The sequence below is a fragment of the Hemitrygon akajei genome, chromosome 8 (genome assembly GCF_048418815.1).
Source record: "Hemitrygon akajei chromosome 8, sHemAka1.3, whole genome shotgun sequence".
Lineage (NCBI taxonomy): Eukaryota > Metazoa > Chordata > Chondrichthyes > Myliobatiformes > Dasyatidae > Hemitrygon > Hemitrygon akajei.
The window spans coordinates 124,066,412-124,090,629 of NC_133131.1; the positions used below are offsets into that span (position 1 = coordinate 124,066,412).

The 24,218-nt window shown below is 42.1% G+C and overlaps 1 protein-coding gene across 1 annotated transcript in view; it reads left to right on the plus strand.

Moving 5' to 3' along the window:
- The first annotated feature begins 13,965 nt into the window (after positions 1–13,965).
- itga8 (integrin, alpha 8) overlaps positions 13,966–24,218 on the plus strand; it is a 249,612-nt gene continuing 239,359 nt past the window's right edge. The window contains exons 1-4 of the mRNA XM_073054528.1: positions 13,966–14,348; positions 14,599–14,729; positions 16,916–17,016; positions 17,699–17,822. Of these exons, the coding sequence (XP_072910629.1) occupies positions 14,176–14,348; positions 14,599–14,729; positions 16,916–17,016; positions 17,699–17,822 (529 nt within the window). The 5' untranslated portion in view covers positions 13,966–14,175. The remainder of the gene's footprint in view (positions 14,349–14,598; positions 14,730–16,915; positions 17,017–17,698; positions 17,823–24,218) is intronic.

A 24,218-nucleotide genomic window follows, 5' to 3' on the forward strand; every position in this document is an offset into this window, starting at 1 on the left:
GATGCTGGAGGAACTCAGCAGGTCAGGCAGCATCTATGGAAAAGAGTAAACAATCGATGTTTTGGGCCGAGACCCTTCATCAGGATTTAAGAAGGGTCTCAGGTTGAAATGTTGAGAGTTTACTCTTCACCGTGGATGCTGCCTGTCCTGCTGAGTTCCTCCAGTATTTTGTGTGTGTTACTTAGGACTGCCAGTATTGACAGATTTTCTCATGTTTGTAATATGCACCAATACCAATTTTCCTTTTGCTGATATTGCTCATAAAAAAGCAGTCCAAGTGAACATCATTACCCTTGGAGAACATTCATTAATCTAATTCAGTTTTACACTAGAGGCATGTGATACTGGCGATTACCTTTAATTTTTGTTTTGCTTTAACATAAGGCAATCAAAAGTAAGGCAGTCTGTTGTACCATCCTCTTGTTAATGATGTTTCAACAGCTTGTTACATTAGAAACAACTTTACCCACGGCTAAAACCTGTGCACAGGCAAAATTATGATAGTGTCATAGAGCAATAAAACATGAATTCAGGTCCTTTGTCCAATGAGTCCATGCTGACTACAGTGCCATGAAGTTAATTCCAATTTATTGTGTAAGACAATATCCCTCTAAGACCCACCCTTCCATGTACCTATCCAAATAACTCTTAAATCATACTATTCTACCTACCTCAGCTATTTCTTCTGGTTACATGTATTCACTGCTCTTTGAGAAAAAGTTGTCCATTGGATTCCTATTAAATCTTTTCCCCTCACCCTAAGCCTTTGCCCCCTAATTTTGGATTCTTATACCCTGAGGTAAAGATTGTTACTGTCCACATTACCTATGCCTCTCATAATTTTAAACATTTCTAAAAGAGTGCCCGTCATTCTGCTATGTTTCGAGGAATAAGGACCTAGCCTGCCTAACCACTTTCTGCAATTCAAGACTTCTACTCCTGGCAACATCCTCCTTAATCTTTTCTCCACTCTTTCCAGTTTAATCATGTCTTTCCTATAACAGTGAACTGTGCACCTGTACTCCTACAGTAAGTCTCTCTGTTTCATTACACACCCTAGTGCCCTATAAATCCTATGCTGGTTTAACTTTACAAAATGCATCATGTTGCATTTATCTGTATTGGAGTTCATTTGTCACTTTGGGTCAATTTCCCTAATTTATCAAGATTTCCCTGTAATCCAGGTTATTTGTAAAATAATCTTCCTCACCTTCAACAATACCTCCTAATTTCATGTTATCTGCAAATTTACTGATCAAGACTTGTCCATTGACAGCCTGATCAACAAGGATCTCATAACTGAACATGAGGACCAGCTCTTTTTTCTGTTGAGGCCCATTTGATTTTATCTTGATTCCCTCCTTGTGAATTTGTATAGTGAATTGATTTAATTGACATAAACTGTTTTCATAAAACCAATGGCATAAAGAATGTTGACTTTAGTGGAAATTACTCTGCTATTTTAATGAAGGGTTATCTTCTGGCCCCAAAATTATCTTATGTAGTTTCTTCTGAATGATATGTAGCACTTTTGCAAGTTAACATTTTTTCTTCTAGTAGATGGTATTTCCACAATTTAAAGAAGCTGTTTTACGTTATTTATTTATTTTTGTATTTTTTTTTGTACACTCTCAAAAGCCAAAAATAGTTCTCTCTGACAGTTTTATGAGGCTACAATTAAAAAAACACAGTGGACACAGTTCCTGCAGGTGCTGGAAATCCAGACTAATAGACACAAAACGCTGCAGGAACTCAGCAGGTTGGGCAGGGTCTATGGAAATGAGTAGACTGATGATGTTTTGGGCAGAGACCCTTCTTCAGGACTGAAAAAGAAGGGGGAAGATACTAGAATAGAAAGGTAGGGTAAGAGGAGGAGGCTTGGGATGATGGGTGAAGCCAGGTGGGTGGGAAAGGTCAAGGGCTAGACAAAAGGAATCTGATAGGAGAGGAGAATGGACCATAGGAGAAACAGGAGGTGGGGACTCAGGGAAAGTGATAGGCAGGTGAGAAAATGTAAAATGCCAGAGCTACAACCAGAATAAGAGGGGAGGGGGAGTGACAAGTATATTTTTTTGCCAGGAGAAATCAATATTCATGCCATCAGGTTGGAGGCTACCAAAACAGGTGTTGTTCCTCCACCCTGAGAGTAGCCTCACCTTGGCACAAGAGGATGCCATGGACTGATATGTTGGAATGGGAACGGGAATGGGAATTGAAATGTTTGGCCACCAGGAAGTTCTGCTTTTGGTGGATGGAGTGGAGGTGCTCAACAAAGTGGTCCTCCAATTTACGACGGGTCTCACCAATGTAGAGGGGAGCACAGACACGATAGACGACCCCAGCAGATTTGCAGATGAAGTGTTGCTTCACCTGGAAGGACATGGTTACTAGACTTGTTATCCAGGGCCTTGACAAATAGTCCATTAGCATTGCTTACAGCCTGGCAGTTGGGAAATTAAAATTCAGTTAAATCTATAAGTGATCAATAACAATGACCATGAAGTCCATCTGCTTCACTCAAACCTTACAGGGAAGGACATCTCATTCCTTTGCCTGGGCTTGTATAATGTTACTCTCAACTCACTGCAGCACCATTGATACTTCATTGAAAAATTACACTTAATTACATCAATCTGTTACATTACACACAGTAGGAATAAAACTAGAGGGATAATTATGCTTCAGTGGTAAGTCAGACAGGCCAAAGAGAACCATGACCCAGTCAACCCTCATAATTCTCCTCAGGAAGTGGGATTTGTACCTAACTGTTCCCACCGACCACTCCAGCATGGTCTAACAGTTCCACTCAGGGCCAATGTTCCATCAAAAACCGTGGGTGTCAAGTCCCAAAGGAAGGACAGAGGATGCTGCACAATGATGCACGTTAGCCCTGGGAGTTCTCAGTATTGGCTCCATGTCCCAGTGTTCCATCACTTCAGCTCAAACAAGTTAAACCTCCTGCTGATTTCCAACTTTGGGCATAATTCAGCTGACAAGCCAGGACTGGTTCATGTTAAACAAGAGATGTAGTGGTGCGGAATGTATTCCAGTTGAGAAACACCAAGTTTCGTCACCATGAATGGTTCAGGTGAACTATCTTTGGCCAATTGACAAAGTTATAAAGGCTGATTTGATCCACAGTCGATAATGATGAAATGAAATGTGAAAGCACACCCATTTGATCTCATCCATGATGGCTTACCTGTTGCCGGTACATCTGTATTTGGGTGTACAGGTAGAGTGACCATTGCAAAATCTGTGTGGAGACAATCTTTGTTCTTTTCAGTGAAGGCACATTCATTACCTTTGACACGACCATGGCAGTAGACGGAGTGGAATCAGGTCAGATCTCAAAATCTGGCATCATGAATGACTACTACAGAATAGTAATCTAATGTCATCTCTGTACCTTCCTCTAATAGAACCATCTAGACAGGGCTCATCCTGGTTAAATGAAGAGTGTTAAACAGCATATGGGGAAGACGTTCAGGCATACATTAAAATGACATGTCAACCTAGTGAAGCTATAAAATAGGGTTAAAGACTATAGACAATAGGTGCAGGAATAGGCCAACTGGCCCTTCAAGCCAGCACCGCCATTCAATGTGATCATGGCTGATCATCCACCATCAGTACCCCGTTCCTGCCTTCTCCCCATATCCCTTGACTCTGCTATCTTTAAGAGCTTTATCTAACTCTTTCTTGAAAGCATCCAGAGAATTGACCTCCACTGCCTTCTGAGGCAGAGCATTCCATAGATCCACAGCTCTCTGGGTGAAAAAGTTTTTCCTCAACTTTGTTCTAAATGGCCTACCTCTTATTCTTAAACTGTGGCCTCTGGTTCTGGACTTCCCCAACATTGGGAACATGTTTCCTGCCTCTAGTGTGTCCAATCCCTTAATAATCTTATATGTTTCAATCAGATCCCCTCTCATCCTTCTAAATTCCAGTGTATACAAGCCCAGTCGCTCCAATCTTTCAACATATGACAGTCCTGCCATCCCGGGAATCAACCTCGTGAACCTATGCTGCACTCCCTCAATAGCAAAAATGTCCTTCCTCAAACTTGGAGACCAAAACTGAAAGCAGAATTAGAAGCAGAATTCAATAGATAGGGGAGATGATGGCTTGTGTAGAGGAAGAAAAAGTTTAAAAGAAATGAGTAGGGCAGTCAGCACATCTTGCGTACCACATTTCCCAAGGAGACATTGGATTGTGCATAATTAGGCACTTAGTAAGGTCCAATAAAAATAAGTTAGGTTTAAATGGAGTGGCCATTGTGTGAGTGGGCCAGTGTTAGAGTGGGGAGTTGAAGCTTTGGTAAGGAGAGGCGCAGGCCATAGCCATTGGTGTCACTTGGTTGCAGGTTGATGTTGCAGGATCCTGTTGTGTCAGATGTGATTGAGGAGAAGAAATTAAAGGGGAGTTCATCTAGTCGGGATTTATGGGTAGAATTGAGGAATAAGAAAGATATGACCATGTTAATGGGACTATATTATTGACAACCCAACAGAGTTCAGGGATAGAGGAGTAAATTTGTAGAGAAATCATGGACTGCTGTAAGAAATATAAGGTTGTATTAACCTATGTGATTTTAACTTTTCACATATTAACTGTAACTTCCATACTATAAAAAAGCTGAATGGGAAAGAGTTTGTCAAATGTGTTTGGAGAAGTCCCAGCTAAAGAGGGTGTGATGCTAAATCTCCTATTAGGGAATGAGAAAGGGTAGGAGACAGAGGTTTGCATAGGGTAAACGTGTTGCATCTCCTGATCATTATACCTTTAGTTTCAAGATAATTATGAAAAAGGATAGGTCTGATCCTTGGTTTGAGATTCTAAGTTAGAGAAAGGCCAATTTTGATGGTATCAGAAAGGATCTGGCAAGGTTGTTTTCTGGCAAAGGTGTATTAGGTAAGTAGGAGGGCTTCAAATGTAAGCTTTTGAGAGTATAGGTTTTGTATGTTCAGAATAAAAGGCAAGGATAATGGTTTTAGGAGACCTTGATTTTTGAGAGATATTGAGGCTCTGGTTAATAAGAAGGAGGTGCACAACACTAAAATGAGGTCCTTGAGGAGAAAAGAAATGCAAGAGAACACTTGAAAAGGAAATCAGGACAGCTAAAAAAAAGGTTGCTCTAGCAGACAGGGTGAAGGAGAATACTAAAGGCTTCTACAGAAGTGTTAAGAGCAAACGGATAGCCAGGGACAAAATTGGTTCCCTGTTAGATCAGAGTGGTCATCTATGTGTGCAAATGAACGAGATAGGGAAGATATTAAATGTAGTTTTCGCATCTGTATTTACTCAGGAGTTGGCCACAGAGTCTATAGAGTGAGGCAAAGCAGTAGTGAGGTCATGGACCTACTACAGATTACAGAGGAGGAGGTGCTTGCTGTTTTGAGGCAAATAGAGTGAATAAATCCCTAGGGCCAAACAAGGTGTTCCCTGAGATCCTGTGGGAGGCTAGTCCAGAAATTGCAGGGGCCCTGGCAGAGATACCTTAAACATCTGTAGCCATGAGTGAGGTGCTGGAGGATTGGAGGTCAGCCAATGTTGTTCTGCTGTTTACGAAAGCCTATAAAATTAAACCAGGTAGTTATGGGCCAATGAGCCTGATATCAGTAGTGGAAAGGTTATTGGAAAGTACTCTAAGGGACTAGATATATAAGTATTTGAATAGATATGGACTGATTAGGGATAGTCAATTTGGCTTTGTGTATAGTAGGTTAAGTCTAACCAATCTCATAGAGTTTTTCAAGTAAGGTACCTGGAAAGATAATAAAGGCAAGGATGGGGATGTTATCTACCTGGACTTTAGCACGGCCTTTGACAAGGTTCCACTTGAGAGATTGGTCAAGAAGGTTCAGTTGCTTGGCATTCAAGATGAGGTAGTAAATTGGATTAGACATTCCAAGATATTTGCGGGAGAACTAGATGGTTGCCTCTCTGATTGGAGGCCTGTGACTAGTGGTGTGCTGCAAAGATTGGTACTGCGTCCGTGTTTGTCATCTTTAGGCATCATAATGCTTTTGGCACATTCGCCTTCATAAATTGATATACTGAATACAGGAGCTGGGATGTTATGTTGAAATTGTGTAAGATGTTGGTGAGGCCTAATTTGGAGTATTATGTGCAATTTTGGTCACCTTCCTACTGGAAAGATATAAATAAAATTGAAAGTGTGCAGAGAAAATGTACAGGGAAGTTGCCATGACTTGAGGACCTGAGTTATAGGGAAAAGTAGGATTTTATTTCCTAGAATGTAAAAGAAATGAAGGGGAGATTTGATAGAGGTATATAAAATTATGAGGCATAGATACCATAAATTCCGGTGTATAAGGTGAGAATTTGGCCCTAAAATGAGGGGGTCAACTTTGGAAAAACGAATACACGGAAGACAGGTCGCATTTGAGTTAAATTCGTTCCACTGTCCATGCATGAATTCTTTGAATGATTTGTCTGAACTCACATCTTAGTGGCTGGAGCACGGAGATCAAACCACCGGGGATGACTGCAATGTCCGTATTTTCAGCTTTCAGTGCTGCTTTTGTCTCACCTGACTTTGAAGATGTCCCAGACAAGTAGCCACTTTTCCTTCCTGACACCTTCGGGACCTCTTTAACCCACTTCAAGCAACTGGCTTCGTCCATCCAGCAGCGTTCTTGAACGTAAACAACACCCCGCGGGAATCTTTGTTTTTTGTCTCAACACAAGATCACGTCTATTCATAAATCGGGTGCACCAACTTCGCGTAGCTTTGAAATTTTCGCTGACCTCACGGTGTTTTTCGGCCCATTTCAACGCCTGAACTCGAATCATTTCTCTGGTAACAATGTATCCGGACGATCGCTGGTGATTCACCCACTCTAAAACTTTCCTTCCAGTTCTGGCCACTGGCATGTTTTCCCGCGGTTTGCACATTTCCCTCAGCGTGTCCTCCGCCTTTCTCCACTCTCTCTCGTTTACACTCAACTTCTTAGCAGCTGCAGAATTATTCGTTCCTTTAGCAAAATCAGCAACCTTCAGCTTGAAGCCAGCAACATATCGCATTTGTTTTAATCGTTTGTACATGGCGGTCGTAAACTCAATACTGAGTAGACCTACTGATCCCGCCACCCCGTGTTATGTTTTAACGAGATTACGATGGGTGCTACATGGTTTCACGGGAGTTACATTTCAGAGGCTTCTTCACCATTGGAGACCTAATCCAAAATTTCCCTCCCTGATTCATTTATTAAGAATTTTCTTACAACGCTCTGCAGTGTGTAGGCCTGTTTTATTAGCAGGTACTGGTTCTCAAAATTTCCCGGTTCCGGATCCGGCAAAGCTGAGTACCGGCATGTGAGATCTTGTGATCTTTTCTGGTTACATCAAAAACCGCTACAAAAGGGATCGGCTTATACAAAGGTAACATGAAAAAGGCACTTTTTTAACCTCGAAGATGGGGGTGGGGGGTGGGGAGAGTTGGCTTATACTCTGGAATATATGGTAAAGGTAAATAAAAGCAGGCTTTTTCTACTTCGCTTGGGTAAGACTACAACTAGAGGTCATGGGTTTAGGGTGAAAGGCGAAATGTTTAAGGGCAACATGAGGGAAACTCTCATTGAGAGGGCAGTGAGAGTGTGGAGTGAGTTATCAGCGCAAATGATGGATGCAACAGTTGAGAGAATTTGGATATGTTCATGGATGGATGAGATATGGAGGGCTATAATCTGCATGCAGGTTGATGGGACTAGGCAGATTAATGATCAGGCATGGACTAGATGGGCTGAAGGGCCTGTTTCTGTGCTGTGATGTTCTATGACTGTGACTAAGTGATGAAGACATTTCTCAGTCAAGTGCACTATTTACATCATATATGTCAAACTCAAGGCCCGCGGGCCAAATCCGGCCCGCGGTGGAATTATCTTTGACCCGCGAGATAATATCTAATTACTATTAAAGCTGGCCCCAGTAATCGAAGCGCCTATGGCGTATGATTTGGCTAATGTTGAGTTTATTCAGGTACCAGGTTTTCAGGGTTTTTAGTGTTTATTCGGCAGTCTTGCTCGGCAGTCTTCTTCATAAGAAATGGAATTTGTAAAGTGAAACACTTTGTAGTTATAGCAGAGACTGAGACACATGAGAGCAGGCTGAAAAAACGGAGGCAACGAAAGCTGTGTTCGCACACGTCCGACTGATCCGGCCCGCATGAATCTGCATTTTGCTCAATCCGGCCCGTGACCTAAAATGAGTTTGACACCCCTGATTTACATGATTTATCTAAGTTTTATTTTAAGGTTCCATTGTTAATAAGTCAGAAGTGGTATAAAGAACAGCTGAAAGAATTGGATAGTTTGAAGACTATAGGTCTAGGCTTCTTCCTGGATACTGAATAACCCAGATTTGGAATCAGCTTTGCCTCTAGTCAGTTTGTTGTAATATGGTTACTACTCAGAAACATGGAAAAATAAAGTAGGACAAATCTAAAGTAGCCAAGCAGCTCCCCACCAGTCTATTCTCATCCAATGTCAAAGGCATATTTTACAGTACTTAGTCACCCATTATCAGATACCAATGTGCAGTTTAGATTTTGTTAGAACTATTCATGTCCGCATGACAAAATATGAATGGAAGACTTAAACTCAGAAGTAAGCTGAGAAAGTGCCCTTATCCTGGTAAAACTGAACTCGAAGTATTTTTGATGGAAAAATCTTCCTTGGCCAGGATTAGCTATGAGGAGGCCACCAGTGTAATGGAGGTTTCTGAGGCAGCAAGGTGTACTGAAAATAAAACGGGTAGATGCACTGTGCTTAAATTCATTGATATGGTTCAATGCCAATAGATACTGCAGAGTATAAAAGCTCAAGATGTAGAAGGTAAAGGGGATGTGCAGAGAAGTGTAGCTCACTGATAACAATTAGAATGAAGGCATACTGTACTTGAGTATTTTTCAGGTTGGCAAGATGTAACAACTAGTGTGACTTTTGATTTACTCCTATTTAGTCCAGAGACCTCTTCTCAAATGGCAGAAGAAATGGAATCTTTGAATATTTTTAATGCAGAAGTGCTCTACTCTCTATATACACATATTCTGCATGGAGGTTGGTCACCAGTGGAGTGCCTCAGGGAACTGTTCTGGGACTCCTACTCTTCGTGATTTTTATAAATGACCTGGATGAGGAAGTAGAGGGATGGGTTAGCAAGTTTGCTGATGACACAAAGGTTGGAGGTGTTGTGGATGGAGTGGAGGACTGTCAGAGGTTACAGTGGGACATTGATAGGATGCAAAACTGGGCTGAGAAGTGGCAGATGGAGTTCAACCCAGATAAGTGTGAAGTGGTTCATTTGGTAGGTCAAGTATGATGGCCGAATATAGTATTAATGGTTAGACTCTTGGCAGTATGGGGGATCAGCGGGATCTTGAGTTCTGAGTCCATAGGATGCTCAAAGCAGCTGTGCAGGTTGACTCTGTGGCTAAGAAGGCGTATGGTGTATTGGCCTTCATCAATAGTGGAATTGAATTTAGGAGCCAAGAGGTAATGTTGCAGCTATATAGGATCCTGGTCTGAGTGCACTTGGAGTACTGTGCTCAGTTCTGGTCACCTCACTATAGGAAGGATGTGGAAACCATAGAAAGGGTGCTGAGGAGATTTACAAGGATGTTGCCTAGATTGGGAAGCATGACTTATGAGAATAGTTTGAGTGAACTCAGCCTTTTCTCCTTGGAGCGACAGAGGACGAGAGGTGACCTGATAGAGGTGTATAAGATGATGAGAGGCATAGATCTTGTGGATAGTCAGAGGCTTTTTCCCAGGGCTGAAATGGTTGCCACAGGAGGACACAGGTTTAAGGTGCTGGGGAGCAGGTACAGAGGAGATGTTGGGGTAAATTTTGTACTCAGAGAGTGATGACTGCGTGGAATGGGCTGCCAGCAACGGTGGTGGAGGCGGTTACGATAAGGTCTTTTAAGAGACTTTTAGATAGGTACGTGGAGCTTAGAAAAAATAGAGGGCTATGGGTAAGTCTAGTAACTTCTAAGGTAGGGATATGTTCAGCACAATTTTGTGGGCTGAAGGGCCTGTATTGCAGGGGTCACCAACCTTTTTTTGCACCGCGGACCTGTTTAATATTGAAAGTATTCTTGTGGACCGGCCAACAGGGGGGAGTGGTGTGGGAGGGGGGAGGAGGGTGGTGTGGGTGTTAATCATGACCGGAATATAGGTGATAAGTCAACTATAAGTCACTTATAAATGGCTAATACACTCAATTTCGTTTCTAAAAGGGTTTATCTAACAAATTTAATATTAAATGCACAGCGCATATTTTCCTCGTATGAACATATAAAATTATTGCAACACACCAGTGAGAGGACAAGGTAAGGGCTGGAGGTCCCTGTGCCGGGGCTGCGGTGGTCACAGTCCGGAGAGAGCAACCGACTGAGCGAGGAGTGCGACAGGGCGTTCCCCCCCCCCCCCCACCCACCCTGTCTTTGTAGGTAGGTAGGATCTATCAGTTGACAAAAGTTTGGCTAGAGGGATGACTTTCAGTAGATCGCAGCGAGGTAGCTGCTCTGCTACTTACAAAACCCTGAGCCCGAATTAGGTCGTCCACGAATATTTTAGCACCAGGTTCCCCACGAACATTCGGTGTGCTAAACAGGTTTAGGGGCGGCGCCCATCTGTCCGCGCTCCAGGCCAACCAGGAGGCATGCGCCAGGCGCGAGGTGGCCGGATACCCGAGGCCAACCAGTGATCACTGGCGCGAGGGTATCACTGCGTTTAGGCGACTGACGACCTCACGTGGGTAATGACTTTGCATGCGTAATGACCTTGCGTGTGTTCAAATTCAACAGTGGGCGTGACAGGGAATGAGGAAAGGTGCAGCTGACTTATATCGGTTCATATCGCCAAATCATATTGTTTTCTCTCAGCCCAGTAACACATGCTTTGCGGCCCGGTGTTTGGGGACCACAGCTGTATTGTGCTGTATGTTTCTATGTTTCTATGACTGTGTGGCTCGCCATAGCTCAAATACTATCTACAAATTTGCTGACGATACAACCATTGTTGATAGTGGTGATGAGAGGACGTACAGGAGTGAGATATACCAACTAGTGAAGTGGTGCCACAGCAACATCTTGGCACTCAACATCAGTAAGACGAAAGAGCTGATTGTGGACTTCAGGAAGGGTAAGACGAAGGAACACATACCAATCCTCATAGAGGGATCAGAAGTGGAGAGAGTGAGCAGTTTCAAGTTCCTGTGTGTGAAGATCTCTGAGGATCTAACCTGGTCCCAACATATCAATGTAGTTATAAAGAAGGTAAGACAGTGGCTATACATTATTAGGAGTTTGAAGAGATTTGGCATGTCAACAAATACACTCAAAAAACTTATATAGTTATACTGTATTCTGACAGGCTGCATCACTGTCAGGTATGGAGGGGCTACTGCACAGGACCGAAAGAAATTGAAGAAGGTTGTAAATCTAGTCAGCTCCATCTTGGGCACTAACCTACAAAGGACCCAGGACATCTTTAGGGAGCAGTGTCTCAGAAAGGCAGCGTCTATTATTAAAGATCTCCAGCACCCAGGCATGCCCTTTTCTCACTGTTACCATCAGGTAGGGGGTAGGGGTACAGAAGCCTGAAGGCACACACTCAGCGATTCAGGAACAGCTTCTTCCCCTCTGCCATCCAATTCCTAAATGGATTTTCAAGTTTTGGACACTACCTCACTTTTTTTAACATACAGTATTCTTGTTTTTGCAAATTTTTAATAACCTATTCAATATACATAATTGATTTACTTGTTTACTTATTACTATATTTTATTTATTATTAATATTTTTGCTCTCGCTGCGAGATTACGTTGAACTGCTGCTGCTGCTGCTAAGTTAACAAATTTCCCTCCACATGCCGGTGATGATAAACCTGATTCTGACTGATTTTTGATGATCAATTCCAGTTACACCATTGCAGGAGGGATGAGGAGTCGTTAGAAAGGGTGCAGAAGAGGTTTACCAGGATGTTGCCTGGGTATTAGCTATCAGGAGAATTTGGACGGACGTGGACTGTTTTCCCTGGAGCAGTGGAGGCTGACAGGACACATGATAAAAGTTTATAAAATCATAAGAGGCAGAGAGGGGGTAGAGAGTTGGAATTTATTCAAAAACCAGAGGGCATTAATTTGAGATTAGAGGGGCAAAGTTTAAAGGAGATATGTGAGGCAAGGTTATTGCATAGAGTGTTGTGGGTGCCTGAAACCCAGTGTTGGGGTGTGGGGTAGTGGAAGAGAGACAGTAGTAGCACATGAACATGTAGGGAACGGAGAGATATGGATCACGTATAGGCAGAAGGCTTTAGTTCAGCTCAGACATTGAGGGATAAAGGGGCTGTTCCTGAATTCTACTGTTCTATGCTCTAAGCAAATGGTGGTGGTTGATAAGGATGCACATTTGAGATTATGATCATGTTGGCTACAAGCCTTTTAAATAGCAGAGCAGGCAGAAGGGGCTGAGTAGCCTTGCCCTGCTTCTCATTTATACAAATGTACAGTACACGTAATTGTTGAAATCAAACAGCTGAGCCCTGAGGAATTGCAGGGCTGAATCCCAGAGGTCAACCATTTTCAGCTGCTTCAGAAGTCATCCTTTGAAGATATTCGTACAATGTTTAATTCCGCTTGCAGAACCTCAAAAATGAAGCATTCCACACAAAGAAGCACTGTTGTGGGAACTCAGTGGATCAGACAGCATTTTGTGTTTCAAGTAAGAATTCCGTGCCTGTTTGCAAAAGCAAGGCTTAGATAATCCCGCTGCTGTCTATAAGGAGTTTGTATGTTCTACCCATGCCTACTTTGGTTTCCTCCAGGTCCCATAGTTCCCTCCGACAGTCCAAAATTGGTAGGTTAATTGGTCATTGTAAATTGCCCTGTATTAATCTAGGATTAAATGGGGGGGGGGGGGGGGTTGCTGGGTGGAGTTGCTGGAAGGGCTGGAATAGCCTGTTCTGTGCTGTTTGTCAATAAATAAACAAACACACACATATATTTAGGCTGTCTAAGCAAAAGCAGAAAATACTGGAAACACTCAGCAGGTCAGGCAGCATCTGTGGAAAGGGAAGCAACTAACAGTTCAGGGCGAGGTCCTTCCACGGAATCGAAAGGTTCTTTTGCGCACATGCTGCAGGAAGTTTTCAATATTGTCTGTTTTTTTTAAACGAATATCAATTATTAAAATTGCTTTTGATTTTTGATTTTCTATGTAATTTGCTTATCTGGAACAAAGTGACCACCACTCATTCTGATGCAAGTACTGAAGTGTGCAGGCATTGGAAAATTATTGCAGTGCTAATTTATAATCTCTTTTACGTTGATAAAATTGCGACTTTAGAGTACTGCTCTGGGAAGGACTGATCAGGGAGAGTTGGAGAAACACTCGCGCCGGAGGAACTCCGTTCCTATGGAGGGAAACGCCCGCTGTCCAGGCGACTGTCCATCGCGCTGCACAGATGCTGCCGAACCCGAGGAGTTCCTTTAGCACCTTGCGCGTTGCTCCGGATACCAGCCTCTGCAACCTCTTGTGTTTTCAGAGATCTGGAGAAAGCTGACTTTTCAAATAATTCAAAATAAAAGCAGCATCTTATTAGTTCCGTTTCTAAACATCCCATTAAACGAATACAGTCCGGTTTTCAAGCTAAGATAAATCGATCTTGCCGACGCGAATCAGAACTATGGACTGAAACGTATCCATAAGCTTCTGAAACCCTTTTCAAAAGTACAGACTAAACTAACAACGAAACCTTGAAATTCTAACATGAATTTTGTAGTTTCGGAAAATTACAGAATGGGTCTTGTATCGCTGCAAGCACCCCAGGGTCCTTCATGCCAAATTTCAGTGATCCTGCATTGGGACACCCCGGTCATAGTGTAGGCGGCGCATGCAAGTGAAAGTTTGCCCACGTTTAATACGGCCACGGGATGGATTAGGGATTCGTTTTCTGGCTCTTCACCACCATAAAAGGACAGCTTCTTATTGACGCGGAACGCGAGGGGAAGCCTCCTCCCTCCCACCCTCCTTCCCGGTGCTGTCCACATTAACTAGGAGGCGAGAAGGAAGTGAAAAGAAGGTCTTGCATCCCACGCCACTGACAGCTCCGGCGCGGGCACCCACATACGCCTCCCCGGACCGCGATGAGTGCCGGCCGCCGCCGCCAGGACGTCATGATCCGCTCGCTGCTCCTGCTGCCGCTGCTCCCGGGATGTTTCGCCTTCAACCTGGACTTGGAGCAGCCCACTGTTTACAACGGACCCCAGGGCAGCTACTTCGGATACTCGGTGGATTTCTACTCGCCTGTGAAAAGCACGTGAGCAGCATTGCCCTTTTTTACATGTAACATGGCAAAACAATACGCGTCAAGAATTGACCAACTCCACATCTTGCTGTTACAAAGAATGCTGTTTGTAACTTAGTGAATATTCAATATTCACTGGCAGAGCTGCACAGTTAATTTGAGCATGGGGTGGGAGAGACTGTTGCGTGGTTATTGCTGTTGTCTATACTTTCTTATTTTATTTTAAATCTGTTTTCCCCTTGTGTTTTGGGGTCATCTTCAGTGTCAGTGTCCTTATAGGAGCTCCGAAAGCCAACACGACTCAGCCGGGGATAGTGGAAGGCGGAGCGGTGTACTTCTGCGGCTGGCCAGCAGGAGGCGCTCCTTGCAGCCAGATACCGTTCGACAAAACCAGTAAGTGTGAAGAGGCTCGGGGCCGCTCCTATCCCCCGACTATTCCTTCCTCTCCCGCTGAGCTTCAAACAAATCCGCAAAAGCCCCAGGAAAACTTCAGTGCCTGGTAACATTTTACTTCTCCCTCATAAGTTTTACAACGTGCACAGACGAAACTATTATTTAAGAACCACAGAAGCGACCAAATAGCAGTAGGTGCATATGCACTTCTACCTCGCAAACATGCAGTTTTAATACAATCTGAAATTGCAAATGTTCTGCAAGACCGGCGGTACGCAATGAAAGGTTATATCCGCAATAAGCCGTTAAACAAGACAGCGTCTACTTCATTGAAAGATCGAATATGACAAATTGAAGTCATAATATTTCCAAAACTGACAGAATTCATAGGATCAATTATTTAAATATGTCGCATGTTTTCTGTCTGTAGAGTTTCACAGCACTTAAAATGTTTCACCCCAGTGAAATCTTACCTCGGATTAAATTACATTGGTTTAATTATTTCAAATGGGAAATCTTCTCACTGCCTGAAAGTTAGAATAAAGATGTTTCCTTGTATATGTGGAGTTAAAATAATTAATGTTTGCAATTTTATTTTAAATATTAATCATTTTAAAAGAACGAAAATTGGATAGTGAGCACGCATGGATATTTACATAAATTCAACATTTCAGTCATTAGAAATCATAGTTTAGACATACTTAAACCTACCAAAACCGCAGTTCAGTCAGTTTGTTTTTGTATAAATGTTCAAGTATCTTGTAAAATGATCTGTAAGTCTTGCTGGCAGAGTACAACTAAACAAGACAGTTTGTGCAGGGTCCATGTCACAGGCTGGAGAAGGGTAAGTTAGAGGGATGGCGGATTGCTAAATATCTGATCACTGTGAAACAGACACATCGCTCAAATTGGATTTAACATCTGTTGACAACTTTTTTTATTACGTGTTTGAGTTAATGCTGTTACAAGGACACTTAGACACTCCTCCTGCTTAACAGTTCACAAGGAAGCTCTTGGTCAGGGAGTGAAATTGGGGAACGGTGAACATGTGGAAAATCAGTTTGCTTCAAAAAGAGTGGGGTTGAGGAATTGTCTGCTTTTTATTAAAGGCTGAAAAGCATCATAATTGGAGCTGATTTTTTAACCAGATGGTTCCTTTTATGTTGACATCTGCAAAGTATATGTTAAACAAAGTTAGAGAGATATCTCTGTGTGTGTGTGTACATATAATTAAATCATGAAGTAGGTTATATTCGTGAAAAAAACAATTAGAGATATCCATATTCTGTCAGCAAAAAAGAAATGTTTTAGTATTAAGCAGTTAAATCATCTAAGAACATTGTAATCTAAGAACGTACAGGATAAAAAACAGAAACAGACCACTTTGCCCTTTATGGTTCCTCCCCATTCATGAAGATCATGTCTGATATTATATCTCGGTGCCACTTTACCGGACTAACACAACATTGCCTGATTCCATTAATATTCGAAGTTCCATTGGTGTGTGTTTTACATATGCTCAGCAGCTGAACATCCACAGCCCCTTTGGGTAGGGGATTGCCAGGATTCACTACGCTGCATCTCAGTCCTGAAAAGGCCATCCACTTATTCTGTGACACCAGCATTTTGACACCCTGGACAAATGAAACATCTATTCCACATTTACCCTTACCCCATGTATGAATTACCCCATGTATGAATGTTGTTGTATGTTTTGTTGAAATCTAGAAAGTATCTCAGCAGTCGTGTGGAAAAATATGTAATTTATTATTATATTTTGTCAACACAATTATTGATCAAAACAGAGCTTTACTTTTTGGGTGTTAGCAGAATCGTTCATAGTAAAATATTAATACTGCATTCTAAGTAGTATTTCATGTGCTTGATAATTTTCAACAGTACACATAAAATTATGACTTTAAAATGGTGAAATAGATATCAAAATTGTGTGGTAGTGCAGTTATATAATGGTGACAAAAGTCTTGGACCTGGAAAGTTAGCTCTGAACCTCTTTTCTCGGATGCTGCTTGACCTTCTGAGTTTTACTAATTTTTTTTCTGTTTTTCTATGTAATATAACTTGAAAAGGATCTCAATAAAATATAAAATTATGATTTTATTCTCACTTCAATATTTTACTTTCTGTAAAAGAAAATCTTAAAGTGTAACATCTCTTTTGATTATTAGATAACAGGCTCATCAGATTTAATAGAACAAAGGCACCAGTTGAATTCAAATCCAATCAATGGTTTGGGGCAACAGTCAGATCTCATGAAGAAAGTGTGGTGGTAAGTCCTTGGATTGTATGTCAAAACATCTTGGTTCAGTTACATAGAAACATTAATATTCTGTATTTTTAGTTGGCTATCGCAACGATTCTTGCTACTGAAATTTGAGAATGGTAAATAAAATCGTATGTTGCCATCTTCTTTAAAACACGTTGTAAAAGTGCTGTGTGCAGTAGAAAAATGAGTCACTGGAGAGTTATAAAGTTCAGATCTGTTTTCCACTTTCTCATTATTATTTATATTGTTTCAGGTTTATAAAATGAGAAACTATGATTTAACATGGTTAAATTCATTAAGTATACATGAAGTAAGTTTTATGAATTACCTGGTTTGAATAAGTTAACAAGGCTGAAAATGATAGAGTTTATGATGCTATATGATAACTAGCTGTAGATATTATTGTATCTGAGCTTCCCAGTTAGATATATATTTTTGTTTCAAAAAGATAACATTGTAATATACTGTACATCCTTATGATAGAAGACTGAATCAGAACTATACCGTATCCAGCAATGAGATTTTTTGCAGTGGAGGGATTCAGGTGAAGTTTGAATTTGGAAAAGTAACAGGGTGAAGTCATGGTTGAATAAGTTTGCCAGCATGAAAAGTAAAAAAAAAAATTGCTGTTGTGTGAAAAAAAATGATTGCTATTTGGTTTAATTGACTTGTTTTTCATTCATAGGCTTGTGCCCCATTGTATAATTGGCGTACCCTTAAATTGACTGAAGAGAAAGATCCAGTGGGGACCTGTTATGTGGCAGTTCAGAATTTCAGTGTCTATACAGAATATTCTCCATGTCGCTCTGGTAGGTCAAGCATCCATTGCAGAGAGAACACTTGATCCATTTTAAACATTTACTTTTTCTTTATTCTATGGGCTATTTCTACATACTTTTAACTGTTGAACAAATGGTGGTTGCCCATATCTAATTATTGAAAATATTATTAATTTTTAAAAAAATATTGGACTAGAATCTGGTGACTTTTGCTGGTGGTTAATATAAAATCTGCCAAAGTTCTGTTGTTGATCTAGTTTGTTTATATTCATTCTTGTAATATGGACATCACTGGCAATGGTGGCATTGATTGTCCAACTGTCTTGTTGGCTTCATAGAGTTGAAGAGCATTGCAGAAGAGAAACAGGTCCTTTGGTCCATTTAGTCTGTGCCAACTTGTTTTTTCTGCGTGGTCTCATCTACCTGTTTCTGGACCATAGCCCTCCACACCCTCCTTATCCATATATCTATCCAAGTTTCTCTTAATTGCATTTGAACGCACATTTACCACTTCCACTGGCAGTTAATCTCACGCTCACAACACCTTCTGAGTGAAGAAGTTCCTCTTAAGCTCCCATTAAATATTTCACCTTTCACCATACCCATGACCTCTAATTCTAGTTTCAAGTAACTTCTGGGGAAAGAGCCTGCAGGTATTTACACTAGTGTATCTATACCCTCTATAAGATCTCCCCTCATTCTCTAACACTCTAGTGAATGAAGTCCTAACTTATTCAACCTTTCCATATAACTCAGGTCCTCAACTCCTGAAACAATCCTTGCAAACTTTCTCTGCGCTCCTTCGAGCTTATTGGTATCTTTCCTTAGGTAGGTGATCAGAACTGCAAACACTGTTCCAAATTTGGCCTTACCAATGTTAATTACAACTTCACCGTGACGTTCCAACTTCTGTACTCAGTGACCTGATTTAAGGAATCAAGGAATTATTGACCTGTGTTCCCAGTTCCCTTTGTTACACTGCACAGCTTAATGCTCTGATTTGAAGAGGCAGTTCAGAATGAACCAACTGGTGGGTCTGGAGTCACCATAAGCCAGAATGCCTAAGAATAGTAGATTTCTTTCTCAGTAGGGCATGAATGAGCCAGATGCCTTTTTTATGAAACGTGGTAATTGCCTGGTTTCTATTACAGAAACTCGTAAGAGCTCCATAAAATGCCGAAATCCAGGGCACGCTGACGGATTTGGTTTTCCGAAGCTGTCAGTTTTCACCACTGCTGGGCTCCCCGTAGCTTTGAACAGTTGAACCAGGACTTGCTGGGAATTCTCAGCTTACCCACAGGGAATTTTCTCCCTGGCACTGGATCTGAGGGTTCATTGGGGATTTTAGGAAAAACAAACTTGGGAGGCATTTAAAGGTCATTAAAATCAGTGACAACTTATACTACCATCAAAGGGAATTCTGCTGTTAAGGGCTGTTAGGGGTGATTCAGGAATGGAAAGCCCTCACTGCAGCTTCTAAAGTGTCCTGACCCTAATGCCTAACTCCTGGGTACTGAAGGGCAAGAAGGCCGTCTACCGTGCACACAGCTGAGGTAAGTGTGATGTGGTCAGACAGCAAGTGGTGATTCCCAGCCAAGTGACTGGTCTAGCATGTTCCAGTTCAGTAAAATCATGTTACTTGTGAATTCCTTAGTTGGGTTTCTGTGCTTTGAAAATATTATTAAAAAATGCAATGTGAAATATTTTTGAAGGAAGTATTTCATTTAATGGTATACTACCACAAATTCTTACGTGGTGTAAAGTAGACTAGCATGCTTTTAAATTTCCAGGTGGCTCCTACAAACATATAATAAATGTGTCAGAGGAGCAAGACCATTTATTAGCACAACTCATGTTATTAAATCATATTGTCGCATGCTAGCAATTTACATCCCTTATTACTGGTGCCATTATCATTTTCAAAAAGCTGTTCCAAATAAACGAGATTTACTGTGCTGCAAACTACACAAGTTATTACACTAGCACTAATCCATAGTAGCAAAATGCAATACTGCTTGCTTTACCGGGAAATGATTTAAAAAAATGGGAGTTGGTGATGGACAATTTTAAATATTATCCCAGAAATTCCATTATTTTAGATCCTCTGGCGAGTCCTCGAACGGCCCAGTACACTGATTCGAAGCAATCCCACAGTCCTCTCTCCTCTGCCTCCTGCAACCACCTCATTGTTGTCCTTATCTCTGCAGCCTTGCTCTTTAGCTTCTGCCTGTATACAAACAGGAGAAGGACAGCCAAGTGATGCGATTTCCCAAAATGCAGTCGAGGCATGGAATGGTAGGCATTCCTAGTCATAGTACGGCAGTGGTCTAGTGTGTTAGGACCCCTGGTCTTGCAGATTATACGCAGATAATAATTGGATGGAGATTTCTTCAGACAAGCCTGCATGAAGTCCCCAGCGATGATTTAAATGTGTCAGGGTGGGCAGTTGTTTGTTTGGTGATGGCAGTATTCAGTATCTCAAGTGCCTGGTTAATGTCAGCTTTTGGCAGTATGTAAGGTATTGTTGGATCACAGAGAAGAACTCTTTTGGTAGGTAGAATGGTCGGCATTTAATTGTTGGATGTTCCAGTTTGGGGCAACAAGTGTGTGATAAGACAAAGACTGCTGTGTCTGAGCACCACACAGAGTTTAGCATGAAACACGGACCCCAACTTTTGGCATCTCTGAATCAGCAGTTTAATCCATGCTGTGTATCAAGAATCGCTCGGGTCTGATTGCCGAGTCGGGGCATGTTCAGAATAGGCAATGTCTCTGTGAAACACAGAACACAGCAATTCCTCATTTCCCCCTGACACAGCAATCTTGTGTCTTCAGTCTTGTTCTCCAGTGACTGTACATTTGCTAAAAAGATGCTGGGTAGAGGAACTGCAATTTCTTCACGTTTCAGCCTGGCTTGAAATCCTCACCTCCTCCCTCTCTTCCGCTATGGTGATGTTCCTTCGTCCGTTCAAGATGCCATACCTTCATGCTTGAGAGCTAAGTCCTTCAGAAGATCATGAAATCACCAATTCAATAAGACAGTTGGAAAGTACATTACTTAAAGAAAAATTACATAATGCAGATTTCAGTGAGCTTAATTCGGAAGAGGTATACTTAGAAGTTTCGTAAGCAGCCCGCAACATGTCACTGTGGTTCACTGCCACCACCTTGATGGACTGGGCTGTGTTCAAGGGCTCATCAGATGATCTGAATGAATACATCTCTTTGTCACAGACTTTATTAAAACACTCATGGATGAGTGTATCCACACAAAATCATTCAGAGTCTTCCTCACCCAGAAGTCCTGGATAAACCACGAGATCTGCAATCTGCTGAGGGCCAGCTCAGTCGCATTCAGGCCTCATGAACCAGCAAGATACAAGAGGTCCAGGCACGAGCCCCTGAAAGCCATCTAACACATGAAGTGGCAATTCCAGACCAAACGTGGGTCACTGGAGGATGCTCGACAGCTATGCCAGGGCTTGAATAATATTAACTTTTACAAAAAGAAACCATACACCATAGATGACATCAAAGCTTTGCCCCCAGATGTGCTCAATGCCGACAATGCTTGGTTTTGACAGTCAAAATATGGATAAATCTCCATGAACTCCCTCAGTCCACAATGACCCCGTGATTTTGATCCCTGAGACTTGCGTGAGAACATCTTTCAGGAGGGTGATGCTACGAAAGCATCCAGCCCGGATGGGTTACCTGGCCGAGTACCAAAGACCTGTGCTGATAACTGGCTGGAGTGTTCATCGATATCTTTAACCTCTCACTTAGGCAGCCTGATGTATGCACCCGGTTCAAGCAGGGTGTGCTATGCTGACTCAGTGACAATTGTCCAGTAGCATTTTCATCCACTGAGATGAGGGGCTTTGAGAGGTGGACATATCAACTCTCACCTGAGAAGTGACTTGGATCCATTTCAGTTGGCCTACTGGCATAACAGGCCCACAGCAGATGCCATTTCATTGGCACAACCCTCGAACATCTGGAGAGTGAAGAAGCATACATCAGAATGCACTTTATCGACTGCAGCTTGGCATGCAACACTACCATCCCCTTAAAACTAATCAGTAAGCTTCAAGACCTTGTCCTCAATAGCTCCGTCAGCAATTGGATCCTCAGTTTCCTAACTTGCAGACCCCCGTCAGTCAGTTCAGATTGACAACAACATCTCCTCCACAATCTCCATCAGAACAGGTACACCACAAGGCTGTGTGCTTAACACCCCACTCTACTTACTTGTGACTGCGAGGCTAAGCACAGCTCCAATGTCAGATTTAAGTTTGCTGATGGCATCACTGTTGTAGGCTGAATCAAAGGTGGTGATGAGTCAGCATATGGGAGGGAGATTGAAAATTGAGCTGAGTGATGCCACAACAACAACTTATCACTCAACCTCAGCAAGACCAAGGAGCCGATTGTCGACTTCAGGAGGGGGAAACCAGAGGTCCATGAGCCAGTCCTCATTGGGGTATCAGATGTGGAGAAAGTCAGCAACTTTAAATTCCTCAGTGTTATCATTTCAGAGGATCTGTCCTGGACCCAGCACATAAGTGCCATTGTGAAGAAAGCCTCTACTTCCTTAGATGTTTGCAAATATTTGGCATGTGATCCAACACTTTAACTTCTATAGATGTGTGGTGGAGAACATGTATGGTTGTGTTGTGCCCTAGTATGGAAACACCGATGATCCTGAATGGAAAAACCCACAATAAGTAGTGGATGCGGCCTTGTCCATCATGGGTAAAGCCCTCCCTGCAACTGAACACATCTACACAGAGTACTGTCACAGGAAAGCAGCATCCTTTATGTGGACGCCCACCACCCAGGCCATGCTCTCTTCTCACTGCTGCCATCTGAAAGAAGGTGAAGGAGGTTCAGGACCCACACCACCTGGTTCAGGAACTATTGTTGCCCCCCAACCATCAGGCTCTTGAACCACAGGGGATGACTTCACTTTACTTCTCCTGCCCCATCACTGAGCTGTTTGCACAACCTATGGGCTTGCTTTCAAGAACTCTTCAACTCATGTTCTCGATATTTATTGCTTGGTTGCTTGCTTATTTATCTATCTATCTGTCTTTCATATTTGCACAATTTGTTGTTGTTTGCACAATCGTTGTTTGTCCATCTTGTTGGGTGTGCTCTTTCATTGCTTCTATTGTGTTTCTTGGATTTACTGTGTATGCCGCAAGAAAACAAATCTCAGAGTTGTATATGGTGATGTAAATGTACTTTGATAGCGAATTAACTTTGAACTTTGAGTATTTTCCAGCTGAAAATTCCTCTGCAGTTTAACTGTATGGTCCACCAGACATTTACAGAATGGTTACATCATAAAAGAAGCTATTCTGCCCATCAAGTCTACAAGGTCTTTATGCAAGAATTCAGCTAGTTTCACTTTATTGTCCTCTTCCTTTCAAATACCTACCCATCCTCCTCTTGACTGTCACCGTTAGGCTGTTCCCAGTCCCCTACCTCCCTACAAGTGATATTTTGAACCAGTTGGATCCTCACTTCTCTTACTTCTGCCAATCACCTTCATTCTATGTCCTCTGGTTCTTTCCTCTTTCTCTATAGCTTTGATGATTTTAATACCTCTGTCCAATCCCCTCATAAGCTCATCTGTTCTAAAAAGTATAACTGTGGCTTCTCCCCCCTGCCCCTATAACAGATGTTCTTCATTCCTGAAATCATTTTAGTATAGTTCTTTTGTATCTTCTTAGGTTTCTCATCTCACCTATGATAGGTGGCTAGAGATGGACACACTTATGGCTGAGCCAGTGATGCATAAAGGTGCTTCATAACTCCCTATCTCCATAGGCAGCAACGTAAGATTTCCCATGCTTTTTAATTCACTTCTGAACTGTTTTGCCGCTTTCAACAAAGCATGCATGCGTGCGCGTGCGCGCACGCACACACACACACACACACACACACACACACACACACACACACACACACACACAAACACACACCCCATTTCCTGTGTTTCTCCTTATTCTTCCTGCTAAAATGTACTCTGTGCATTCCTACATTTATTTGGTCACATACTTGTATGTTCCACCAACCCACCTGTGTCCTTGGAGTTCACTTTATGTTTTGAGTTGCCTGCAATTTTCCATCCATTAGTCCACACCCTACACATACTAATTCTGTCCTTTTCACTCCATGAACTACAGCCTTTAACAATGTCTAATATACAGCTTTTAATCAGTTACTACTATCTTACCTTTCAAACCTTCCCCTCTATTGACTGTCTCATGTCCAGTAATAGTTAGCATCCAAGTTTGTCTTAATATGAGCTAAGTCGCTTTTGTTGTGCAGCATCATAATGTCATGTGGCTAATTACTCCAATCTTGTTTAATGTGTTCACGTCCTTGCATCATAAAACCTTAACACTTTATGTGCTT